Source organism: Gigantopelta aegis, chromosome 8 (genome assembly GCF_016097555.1).
Source record: "Gigantopelta aegis isolate Gae_Host chromosome 8, Gae_host_genome, whole genome shotgun sequence".
In the NCBI taxonomy this organism is placed as follows: Eukaryota; Metazoa; Mollusca; class Gastropoda; order Neomphalida; family Peltospiridae; genus Gigantopelta; species Gigantopelta aegis.
In genome coordinates, this window is record NC_054706.1 from 71,981,096 (window position 1) to 71,995,112 (window position 14,017).

General features: G+C 34.3%; 1 protein-coding gene across 1 annotated transcript in view; it reads right to left on the reverse strand.

The window, feature by feature from the left end:
* LOC121378402 (guanylate cyclase 32E-like) overlaps positions 1-12,559 on the reverse strand; it is a 45,152-nt gene extending 32,593 nt beyond the window's left edge. Inside the window, exons 1-2 of the mRNA XM_041506557.1 lie at positions 11,299-12,559; positions 2,744-3,047 (exon numbers count right to left, since the gene is read on the reverse strand). Coding sequence (XP_041362491.1) covers positions 2,744-3,047; positions 11,299-11,670 — 676 coding nt within the window. The 5' untranslated portion in view covers positions 11,671-12,559. The remainder of the gene's footprint in view (positions 1-2,743; positions 3,048-11,298) is intronic.
* Positions 12,560-14,017: the final 1,458 nt, after the last annotated feature.

Genomic DNA, 14,017 nt, shown 5'->3' on the forward strand with positions numbered 1-14,017 from the left:
GTTAATGGTAGAAATTCGTTCTGGTTGCGTAAACATGTAAAATTATCCAGGTGAAAATTATAGATTTAAAAACAAATCTGTTTACAATACCCCATTAAGTAAAAGTCATATACATGTACTCTAGTAGTTGTTGTTCTGTTTATTTAGTATGTATAAAATTTGGCGCTCACCCATCCCACTAACAAAAGACAAACAACGAGAAAAAAGTGATAAAAACAAGACTCTTCCCCCAACAACCAACTCTATTTGATATTATGTAAAACAAATACATTTTAATAAGCACTTGTTTTATACGACAACAGTTAAGTTTTAGGAACGCTGGTTGCGCGTTTAACGCTAATTCTTTGGCGCCTAATTTGGGGGTATATGTCACACATCAGTACTCTCACCACTACTGAATATGTACATTAATATAACTTTGAATTCTTGCCACTTAAAGAAGGACAGATACGCTAAAACAAAGAAGTCTTCCGTTAAACTATCTAAAACATATTAACCGATCATCAAAAACATTACTCTACGTTGCTATGTGCAGTTAAAATGTTTTGGATTCTCTGTATTAATTCTCTGTATTAAAATTATATTAAAGTTGAATACTTAATGCACTGAAATGGTGGTATACAATATTTTTACCAATAACTTGAAGCATTTGAAAATAACACTTTTCAAACTCGAGTACCTAGATTGCGATTTTGGAGTTAATGGTTTAAAGCTTTATAAGTCGTACGTATCCTAGCATTTTCTTTGAGTTTTAATAACAGTTTAAATGCTAAATAGGATTGTTTACCATTGTGAAGCCGTTACCTTTTTAATATTCTCATGTATAATATTTGTATACCCAGCCTGTAGCCATGTTTTGGTCAAGCTAATACCATACAGAATTATAATGTAGACTTACAACGATTGGAATTAGTACGTGTTTTAACAGTTTTATTGTAAAAATGGCTTATTGTACTAATGTCTCTGGACTGGTTTGTTTAGCAACCATCATATGCACACACTCACACACACAATCATACGCACGCACGCACGCACACACGCACACAAAACACACACACACACACACACACACACACACGCACGCACGCACGCGTGCGCTAACGTTCTATGCATACATACATTCAGATTATGTTAAGGTATTGCTAAATATTCGTGTAATTTTTATTCATTCCTTTGATCCATTAACAGTTTTATATTCATATAATATACAAAACAGGAACTTGGCGAATTTTATTTTAATGTGAGTTTTTCTGGGTTTCTGCGTCTCAAACTACCCTGACCCTAAGTGCTAGTTCCCAGGGGGTGATCGAGAATTAAAACAGGATGAAAATATGCGGGCTATTCTCGTTATGAATGAATGATTTCACCGAATAACACGCCTGGCGTGATTCTAAACTTTAAAACCTTTCTATAGCTGCAATTTTATCGCGGTTTGATGGAGTCCATTTCGTCCTACTAGAAAGGTAACCAAGTTCATGATAACTCACTCAATCGAGAGGACATTTTGACATCTATATAAAGATACCTAGAATGAGGACATTAAATATTTAAAATCTATTTTATGATTTTGGTTCGTGGGTATGGAAGGTTTTGGTATTTCTGTGACAAAAATAAAATCAGGTATATTTGTATAGATTTAAATAAATATATAAGCAGCGTTTTGTAATTTGGTATATACATGTATTACAAACACAATTATTGTTTACACATGATAATGCATCATACATACATTTCTGTTTATTTTAGTATTGTATTATTGCTATATTATTTGTGTTTCATACATAAGATTTTTAAATCCCGAGTGGTCTGTATTGTCAGTACTTTAGTTAAAATTAATTTTAATTTTGTAATCTTGAAATCAAACAAAATATCTATCTATCTATCCATCCATCCATCTATCCATCCATCCATCCATCCATCCATCCATCCATCCATCCATCCATCCATCCATCCATCTATCTATCTATCTGTCTATATATCTGTCTGTCTATATTTGTCTGTGTGTGTATATATATATATATATATATATATATATATATATATATATATATATATATATATATATATACACACACACCGACCGTCCATTCATCCATCCATCTATCCATCTATTTAGCTATGTAGCTATCTGTCTGTCTATCTGTCTATCTATCTACCTAGCTATCTGTCATTCTGTCTGTCTTTCTGTCTGTTTATATATTTATCTTTCTATCTGTCTATCTAGCTAGCTTAGTATAGATAGATAGATATATAGATAGATAGATAGATAGATAGATAGAGAGGGAGATAGATAGAGAGGGAGATAAATAGGGAGGTGTGAATGAATGGATTGATGGATGGATGGATATATGAGTGGATGTATGTATGGCCGGATGGATAAAGACAGACAGACATCGCTATCTATACCTTTAGTTCTGAGGTAGGTTTTCATCATGGTGGTGTGGATGTATGACTATATCTACCTCTCGTTCTGAGGTACGTTTTCATCACGATGGTGTGGATGTATGACTATATCTACCTCTAGTTCTAAGGTAGGTTTTTATCACGATGGTGTGGATGTATGACTATATCTATCTCTAGTTCAGAGGTAGGTTTTCATCACGATGGTGTATGGATATACTATCTACCTCTAGTTCTGAGGTAGGTTTTCATCACGATGGTGTATGGATATATATGCATATAATATCTACCTCTAGTTCCGAGGTAGGTTTTCATCACGATGGTGTATGGATATAATATCTACCTCTAGTTCTGAGGTAGGTTTTCATCACGATGGTGTGGATCTCGTTGAAGTGGTACAGCGTGCTGTAAGGGCCGGTGAAGTTCATCAGATCGTTCACCGTCATGTTGCGCCCCTCCGCCAGGTGTTTGAGGTTCTTGGCCGCCCTAATCTTCAGGTCCATTTTCTCCACCACGATACTGAACTTCTTCCACCCATAGTGCTCCATCAGCGCGATCACGGATTTTGCCGAGTGGGTGCTCGGAGGCTGGGTTCGGGCAAATGTCGGAAATATGTGTTTGTCAGATACGATCGGGTCGTTGCATTTCTGGAAATTAAAACAAACAATAAAACAAATAATAATAATAATAATAATAATAATAATAATAATAATAATTAAAGTAGTAGTAGTAGTATATTATAAATACACTACTACTACTACTACTACTACTACTACTAATACTGCTACTACTACTACTACTACTACTACTACTAATAATAATAATAATAAATCAACGAAAAGCAGCAAACGTCTTAAATTTATTCGTTTTTGTTGGTATTAAGATAATAAATCTAATTGATTGTAAAACACCTTGAATTATTTTGAGTCAAGGTAAGTGATATGAAGTGATATGAAAGATATTTAGAGTGTGACAATGTCGTATGGACGTAGGGTGATGTGAGTTTGAAAATGTAATATGTTTGGTGTATATTTAATAAATTTAATAAATACCTTCACATGTATACCATAACATTCTACAAATTTTATCTCTAAAATAGCTAAAATAGTTTAAACGGGAGGAGCTGAAACTCGAAGCATGTTTACGTCTCCGCGCACATAGTTAAAGATCCTAACGTTGCATTCTTTGAGATTTTTTATTGCTTGAGGCGCGTGTTTGCTATGATTATGTAATTGGATTTTAAAGCGTTTTATTGTTACATGCTACATACAGTCCATAAACATTCCTCTTGGTCCTCATTAAGTGACGTTCCATACCGTCATGGAGCCTGGGGTGCTGTATGAACAAGCATAAATACGAATTCCTCTTCCATTGCAAAATGAGTTTAATTGCAAAAATGTGTATGACCTATAAACATATTACATTTTTGTACACAGTGCTCGCTTGGGATAGAAGTAGTAGAGAGACACACAGACGGATACGAAGACAGACACATATTTTATTTATTCACCTTATGCACACATTAATTATAAAATGTAATATAGAATGCAATATAAAGGAAAATAAGAAAGAACAAATGTCACGAGATGTCTTTCTGGACATGTCTGTTATTATTATTATTAGTGGTAGAAAGTTTTATTGTTTGGTTTGTGTGGGGTTTTTTTTTTTTTGGGGGGGGGGGGGGTTTGTTTGTTTTTGGGGGGTTGTTTTTTGTTGTTGTTGGTCGTTTGTTTTGTTGGGGGTTTGTGTGTGGTGGGGGTGGGGGTGGGGTGGGGCTGTACTGGTGCGCATTGTATAGTGGCAGTCCTCCTACAGACGGAGTTGTAACTATATATCTTTGTCAAGATCAGCTGTCCTCTGTAAACAAAGCACTTTGAAGTAAGTCATAGCTGCCACGTCTCACGACTGCATCATGACTTCTTTTAGATTCTTGTGCACAGACCGAATATGCTAATGACAAGATTCGTAATCGTCATATATGTTAAGGTTTCTGTTATACAATATAGGTTACGGTTTCTGTTATACAGTTTCAAAGGTTTATATTATGTTAGTGTATTGCGAGTTTTCTTGGGACAGTTTTGATGGCAAAGTACCTTTGATATAATACCCCAAGTACAATTTGTGTTGGTAAATAATATTAATTACGTAAAAAAAAGCCCACACACAAAAAATTAACAACATTTCATCCTCTTAATACAAAGACGACCCCATGATAAAAATCATATGTGGCGTAACGTTAAAGTATAACAAGCTGATGAATTAGAGATACACCGAACAATTTAAGGCTTATATTATTCTGAGTAAATGTGTTTCAAATGTATTCATTTCCAAATATAGCAACGGCTTACCTACCCGATGTTATTGGTTTTATTGTCTGAAAACAAACCCATCCTGACTCATAAAATACGCTATATCTCTCCAACAGCGTCCTGCGTTACTCGAGGCTTGCCGAAAACGAAGACTAGATGTGTATCGGCAAGATGGAGATTAGTCCTATCAGGTAAAAGCGATCTTTCTGCTTGGGTGCCTGGCCCTTGAGCTTAATGAAATACATTTACGGTTATTTTGACATGGTTTGGGAAACTGACTTTGTAATTTGTTGTTGATCGTATTTGAGATTAAAACAGAGTATACTGTGGCAGAGAATACGTTAAACCTTTATGACTTATAATGTAGATACTTTTTATATAAATACTGCTTGCACAATACAAAAAAAACTACACAAAAATTGGGATTGTGAATAGAGGACGACTAATTTATATTACCCCTATACAAATGCCTTGGGCTATGAATGATAGATTCTGGCAAGGTTTTTGTTGTTAAATGCTTTGATATAGAGCAACAAGATGTGTCTTTGAGATGGTGCTTTCATTAAAAAATGTACTCGTCCTTCTCGTCACTTTCTATGGGACATAATATTAAGGATTAGTTTGTGAACTAATTGCACTCATCTTGCACCCCCGCCTACTGGGACTCGCTATAATTTTGGAGTGAATAAACACATTTTTTGTTGTTTGCCAAAACATATATATTGTATAGGCATATATGCATATTTATATATAAAATAATATAATGTGCATATAAATATAAATATATATATATATATCTGAAGATCGTCGAAGGGCGTGAAACTCGGAGTAATAGCGTAGGACAAAAGTGCAATATATATATTTATTGCATGCTCTACTCTCTCTTAAAGTATTGAGCACCTTTCAAGCCTTTAATGATAACCACCAGTATTCTATATATATATATATATATATATATATATATATATATATATATATATATATATATATATATATATGCAGGACCAACGGAAAATCGGGTTTTTTGTCATACCTTGATAAAAAAATATATATTTATCCAGTCCAGACTATTCAAGGAGTCTAACTCTGTTTTCAGGTTTAAGGACGCCAAAGAAGCTATTTTAACTATTTTAATATATATATAGAAGCTATTTTATATATTAAAATAGTTAAAATAGCTTCTTTGGCGTCCTTAAACCTGAAAACAGAGTTAGACACCTTGATTGTCTGGACTGGATATATTTTTTTTTTATCAAGGTATGACAAACATCCCGATTTTCCGTTGGTCCTGCATATATATATATATATATATATATATATATATATATATAATGTGTGTGTGTGTGTGTGTGTGTGTGTGTGTGTGTGTACGTACGCACATACGTACATACATACATACTGTGAGCTGGGCCAGACTATTTCAGATTATGTTGTAACCTTGACATAATCGAATTGATTTGACATAGAATGACCTATATGAATACTAGAATATCTTGATGGGGTGAGAGCGTGATCCTCTCAACACTGACTAATACACAGACACGACCTTGCAATTTATCCAACTGTTAAAATCTTCATGGTCAATGCTATTCCAATAGTATCTGTTGTATATGATATGTTATACATGGCATTTCGCCCTGCAGTCCTAGCGGTACGTAGTAACCCGTTAGAAGCCAAGGGCAAGGCAGAGCATATAACTGCACATTTGTGCGAATGGGCGAATGGCCGAAGCGAGTTTGTTAATTGTTTGTTGAACATTTGTATATTTATTTATTTATTTATTTACATTTATTTATATGATAGTTGTAAAAAATATATGTAGTGTTATACATTTATTATAATTATGTTTTAGATGTGGTTGGTTAGAACCGGTATTTTGCAGTTCTTTATGGAATCACGTGAATCTACACTTAAAACCATATAACCGTTTCATGGCTTCACAATATAGTCCAGCTATGCTATATGCACTGCGGGATGCAAAAACAGCCTTAGAAATGAGTTCATTGTGTGACAGAATTAGACAAACATTTATATCATATTTACTTTATTCCTCCCCCTCCTCTTCTTCTTCTTCTTCTTGTTCTATATACATGTATGTACGATGCACACACACACACACACACACACACACACACACACACACACACACACACACACACACACTGTAACCCCTACAACAACAACAACTACTACTACTACTACTACTACTCCTTACTACTACTACTACTACTATTACTATTACTATTACTACTAATACTAATACTACTACTACTACTACTACTACTACTAATAATAATAATAAGAAGAAGAAGAAGAAGAAGAAGAAGAAGAAGAAGAAGAAGAAGAAGAAGAAGAAGAAGAAGAAGAAATAATATGCAATATATGTATATGCATATTCATAGATATAAATGTATTGAAATAAGTTAAAACATTTTTAAAAACCTAAAAAAAAACCTAAACAGTTTTATAATTTTAGACTGGTGCGCCCTGGTGTGACAACACTGTCGATGCTACGCCGCTGGAATGTTGTACACGCATGTTTACGCCCATAAAGTGCAGCACCGGTTTATTTATATCATGTAGATAAGGGAAACTAATGTTATTTGCTTTGATCCACCGATGTTTAACTTGGAGTACAATTTTATGGGAAATCCATGAAACATTTAAAAAAATGATTGTCATTTTTCTCTTCCTTCTTGGTGTTGCTAGGAGAAGAAGGGGTCAGTATGTATTTGGAGTTCATCTGGAAAACTGAGGGTTTTTATTTTTAAGATTACCTTTATAATTATCGATCCTAATTAAAAAAAAAATATGTTTAAGTTTAAAATAATTTGAGGATATGTTAGCCAATACCCGAAACCTTAGCCCCCATTAAAGTAACAGACCCTAGTTTATAGACACTATCGCGTATTTTTCACTATTAGAACCGTTTTTGATAATTGAAATGAGAGATTATTTAGATGTCATCGTTTAGGTTATCCATTTCCGCACACTCGAAGTGTTTCTGGTCATCCTGGTGTTTTTAATACCACAGAAAGCATTTTTCATAGATTTAAAAACGCACGGACGTCTGAGAAATATCCGTTATGGAGACGAGCTTTATTGTAATTGTATTCAAATGTGTTACAGGTTTTTAAATTAACCAAACTTAGTGTCCATTTAAAAAGAATGACATCTTTTTTTCTTTTCTTTTTTTATTATTTTTTTATTTTTTATTAATTATTATTTTATTTTTATTGTCCCCAGGTCATTTTGACGATGCCAGGGTTGGGGTGCCCTGATTCATCGCCTCACAGAATATGAATTAGATTATACACGCTAAATACTGGAAGTACATACACTTTGTGGTAGTATGCTGATTATAGTAATAGTAATACTTATACAAATAATGTACATGGTGATATATTTAATATCAATGCATAATATGTACATGTAGATAGTAGTATTATAAATGACTAGTTAATAGAAATATATTTAAATAGACTGGTTGATGTAATGGGGACATATAATAAATATATAAGTTTAGAAAGAAAGAATGTTAAAAAGAGAAGTTATAGAAGGTAATTATAGTGATAAGTAATAATGCCAAAATTCACGTCAAGCGCTCGCTTGATAATTGTTTCTATTCTCTTCCATCAAATTACTTTCTTGACTGAAGAGTCGTTTCCATGGTGCCCAGATTGTATTATACTCTTCATATTTACAGTTTTTAAAAAGAATATATTTTTCTATTTCGTATTTATTTTGTAAAAAGTTTTGAGCAGCTATTATATTTATTTCATTTTTTTTTTTTTTTTTGTCTTGTATAGATAATATTTAATGTTTATTAACAGCCAGTTTATAAATATGTCTTTTATATCGCCTATTTGTCCAAATAAAATAATTGTTTTATTTCATTTTATTCGAATTCCCTTTTTGTTTAAAATCCAATTTACAACAGCATGCCACAGATCAGTCACTTTATTACAATAGTAAAATAAATGTGTTAATGTTTCTGGTAAACTGCCACAGAACGTACATTCATTAGTATCTATGTATTTAATTTTATGTAAAAAAGTATTAGTTGTTAGTATCTGGTGTATAATTCTGTATTGAAACCATATCAAAGTTGTATCTTTGAGACTTATAAAAGGCACTCTATAATAGTTTCCCCATTCTTTTGCGTCAAAAGCAAAACCTTGGTTTCTACATCTTATTTGTGATTTTGGTGTAATAATTTCGTGATTTAATAGTTTATACATGTCTTTAATACCTGTTTGACTTTTAAGAATAATATTAAATTTTACCGGAAATACAGGATTAGTTAGCAATGTAAAGTGGCCATTTCTAACTTTGTCTGCTTTATTTATAAATGCCTTAATGCTGTTTATAAGCGATGAATATTCTAAAAAGTGTGAATTTACGTTATATATATTTTTTAATTTCTCAAATGTAAAGAAATTTTTATCTTCATCAAGTAGATCGTTTATAAATATTATTCCCTTTTCTAAATAATTTTTATAACAGAATGGTTTTGTATTTATTGTTATATTGCTGTTGTACCAAATATTTGAGCTATGAATGAGAATGACATCTTTGTAAGCAATACTAGCACAATGAACAATATTCATTACACTAGGATTATGCTTAGCAATGTCTATAAATTAGCCAAATAGTTCAGACTGTTATGGGCCGTGGATGCCATAATATTAACGGTATCCACTAGTTAGGCCATAGTCTTCCTATCAAATGCCACCATGTTAGTATTCTGCAAAGGAAATAATACAAAGGAATACTTTTTTTCTGCTCAGTGCTTCTAAGTTTAGCAATACCCAGTAAATGTAATATAATTATTTTTTAGTGATGCCACATTGTGTTTTACTATTAACTTTCGCCATGTTTTCGTCACATAAAATAAATATGTAGGTGACCTTCCGGGATGGATTGCTGATAAAATTTCGGTCAAGAGACAACGTTATATATGAAGGCTTAATAAGGTAATGAAAATACACAGCACGCAGCGGGCGGCCAGACTTTATGCAGCATGGCAGTCCGATAGTACATGTCAAAAATAACACTTTACTTTCAAGGGTCATTATAGCATATTGAGCATGTAACAAAGGATTGTGTGTTTACAAGTAATGTATTAGTTTTCAACTTAGTTTCATATTAAAACTAATATTTATATTATTATTATTATTATTATTATTATTATTATTATTATACAAAACGGCTACTAATATAAATGGGTATAAAGTAAAGAGCGAAGAGAATGCCACTGAAACGTAGGGAGAAACATTATAACAAACGTGATACATATTATTATTATTATTATTATGATTATTATTATTATTACTAGTAGTAATATATTTGTGGTAGATTTAATATCAGTAGTAATAGTAGCAGTAGTAGTAGTAGTAGTAGTAGTAGTAGTAGTAGTAGTAGTAGTAGTAGTAGTAGTAGTGGAAGTAGAAGTAGAAGCAGTAGAAGTAGCAGTAGTAGTAGCAGCAACAGCAGCAGCAGTAACAGCAGTAGTAGTACTACTAGTAGTAGCAGTAGTAGTAGAAGCAGTAGTAGTAGAAGTAGTAGTAGCAGTAGTAGTAGTAATAGTGGAAGTAGAAGCAGTAACAGTAGCAGCAGCAGCAGCAGCAGCAGTAGTAGTAGTAGTAGTATTAGTAGTAGTAGTAGTAGTAGTAGTAGTAGTAATGGTAGTGGTAGTGGTAGTGGTAGTGGTAGTGGTAGTAGTAGTAGTAGTAGTAGTGGAAGTAGAAGCAGTAGCAGTAGCAGTAGTAGTAGTAGTAGTAGTAGTAGTAGTAGTAGTAGTAGTAGTAGTATTAGTACTAGTAGTAGTAGTGGAAGTAGAAGCAGCAGCAGCAGCAGCAACAGTAGTAGTAGTAGTAGTAGTAGTAGTAGTAGTAGTAGTAGTAGTAGTAGTAGTAGTAGTGCACTTTTTAAACTATGGCCGATTGGTGTCTAACATGTAGTTATTTGAAACTAACGAAACCCGCTGCGCCACACTTTTAACTACTGGTGGTGGTGTACTGGTTGTCAGTCCATCAAGAGCGATTGATGATAAGGAGAGTATCATAAGGGTATTAAGGAGAAGGATGGTGCTAGCGTTTGACATTTAACACTAGATGTGACAACTAGGTTCTGGTGTTACAGATCATGGTTAAAATTGAACAACAAAACTGTTATGCATGGTCAAAACGGTATCTCTGCACAATGCAGAGTCGAATGGATATTTGGAACCTCTATCCAATGCCTCGTCTATAATAGGACGGCCACTCCCGAGGAGATCCTTTACTTGACAATGAACCGTTCAAAGACGACAGCCACTCCCAGACTAGTTTTCTAAATAGAACTAGCACAAGACAGAGCTAATTCAAAAGTTTTAAATAGATTTATTAACCTAAATTAAAGTGATATTATAATTATAATCACAGACAGACGCCTGCGCGAACGCGTACACACACACACACACACACACACACTTTTTCTCTCCCCCCCGTCTCTCTTACACCTGCTTTTCCATTCCAACCGACATCCAAGTCAACACCTAATCCCCATGCCCAGCCGAACTCCCCATCCAGATTAAAGTCCCACTTACATATGCTATAATGGGCAGATTCCAGGAGGCAGCAACTCTGGCTTCAGTCTCGCAGTAGTCTTCGGGCCCGAAGAACGCTATGGCGCCTTTCTTCCACTGTTGTGTGATCAAGTTCACGCTCCGCAGAGAGTCGTCGGCGTTGTCGGCGAAGATGTACTGCAGCGTGTGGTTGGCCAGGATGTTGGGGTCGCTGTTCACCTCGTTGATGGCGTGGGTCATGGCGCCGGCTATCTTGCGTCCCTCGGCCTTGACGAGGTCCGAACTGTTCATGGTCGTGATGAAGCCCAGGGTGAAAGTCTCGCCGAGAGCACGGTGGATCAGGATCAAGGGTAAAATCCAGCACATCGACCACCATTTGCACGGTACAAGCATTACTGATTGTCAAGGACAGTTACTGATATTTCCAAACCATATTGTGTGCTTAATTAGGAAAGGTTTGGAACGACAAAAAGCATTGTTGTTTTTGTCCAACACATAGAATCTTTATTTTCTTGCATTTCGTTAAAATAAAACCATTACGTAACGTCAAAAACAAGAACTACACAAACGTTGTTGGTTTCGTAAAGGAAACATAATCCTTATTTTATTGAATTTTGTAAAAGTAATAGGTGACATCAAGGCACGAGCTACCACTTAGAATCCAGATATTTGAAAAACGTATCTTAATGTATCTAAACATCTTTAACTATTGTAAATCTAGGCGACATGTATTCCAAATTTAAGAACTGCATAGGAATTGAATACACAAATTACTCAGAATGCAAAATATTAATAACTGGAGAAACCGTTTATATTATAAGTCCAAAGGTCTTCTTGTGTGGCACTTCAAGCTTTCCCATGTCCTTGATTTGGGCAATCCATTAAAAACTATGAATGCCATTGCATAGAACTGGAACGAGACTAATCATATTCCATTGTTTATATTCTCCATATCACAAGTAATTTATCCATCAGTTTGTTTTGTCCCTAGCATGTTTTAACTAACATGATGACGAAGGTTTTAAACACACACACGTTTCATACAGTCATCCTTTACAAAATCACATTTTGCACATGTCATGCAGTTATCCTTCACAACACGGAAATCTGCATATCATGTACACTACTTGATGATTACGTCACAAATATCTTCCGTAGCCTCCCAAGAGATATGCATCCACCAAAAACATAATGCGAATACTTTTGTCTCAACATTCCCACCGTACAAGCAACGGATTTTTGTCATGGGGGCAAATACTGCTATTTTGATTTTATCAACCTGCCTGTGAATCTTTGTTCGGCATTTAGCCTATAGGGGATAGACACGCTTCGTGGTTCCGCATCTGTGACACCGCCTCGCTGATTGTCGCAAAGAAACCAATGGGCGAGCGGAAAACAAAAGGTAAATGGGTCCACTCTGTGAAGAGATTGCACGGGAAGGTGAGATGCTGTTTCAGGGAAGTCTATAAACGAATAGGTCTGGAATATAAAACTACAAGGATGATCCGACACATAAAATTAACACTCCGTAGCATTTATGTGTCGATAACAAGTCCCATGCGGTGCACGCACACACATTGCCGCTTATGGCTCTGTGAAATACTATTAGTCCTTTTAATGCAGTTAAGTCGTGGATGTGGATATGTCCTAATTCCGTGTATCTCGTAACGTTCCTAAGGGTTGGAGCATCGTCATACTTTATTCAAATCAAACCCTTTATAATGATTTGAAGAACTGTTATTTATTTATTTATTTTTATTTATTGATATTTATTTATTTATTTGTTAATGAATGAATGAATTAATTAATGAATTAATATGTTTATTTATTTGTTAATTTATTTAATAATTAAATTTTATTTATTTATTTGTTAATTTGTATTTATTTATTTATGCATACATGTATTAAAGGGACATTCCCGAGTTTGCTGCATTGTAAGATGTTTCCGACTAATAAAATATTTCTTCGATTAAACTTACATATTAAAGGGGCATTCCTGAGTTCGCTGCAATGTTTAAGATGGTTTATTCCCGATTTTGGCATTCCCGAATCTGGCAGTGAGATTATAACACCTCTTAATTGGACACGCTAGTTGTTCCATTTCTGGCAGTTTATTGCTCACCCTTACTAATTGGTGTTCCGTCACCTTAATTGATGGCCCATCACCTTAGCTGATGTTCCCGGTACCATTGACGATTAATCGTACCATTGACGGTTGACTATTGATCGGTGATCAAAGCAATAACAAAGGCAATTAATTACGACAATATATTTATTATGTACTTTTGTTAAACAGTATTTTGTCCACAATTTGAAAGCACATTCAGTCACACTTTACACACGAAATGTCCCAGAAAGCACTCCACCGCAAGCTGACAAGTAGGAAGCTGTGGCCTTAATTGCTCACGCCAGTTTTCCCATTTCTGGAAGCGGATTAGAACACCTCACCGCTTACCTAATCTGGAGACTGCCAGTTTTGGGAACATACCTTTAAGATGTTATCGACTAACAGAGACGTTTAAACGATTGTAATTACATATCAAATATATTTTTCTGCATAAAATATTAGCGGCTGTATATTAAACGTGTTTCTGGTCGTTCTAATATTTGTACAAGGTTAAATTTAATTTTATTTCCAAAAATGTTTTTTTTTTTGTACGTACGAAATTATTTGAAGACAAAATCCAGTTTGAGCTCCTTACAAATATTAAGACGACCAGAAACACACTGAATATACAGA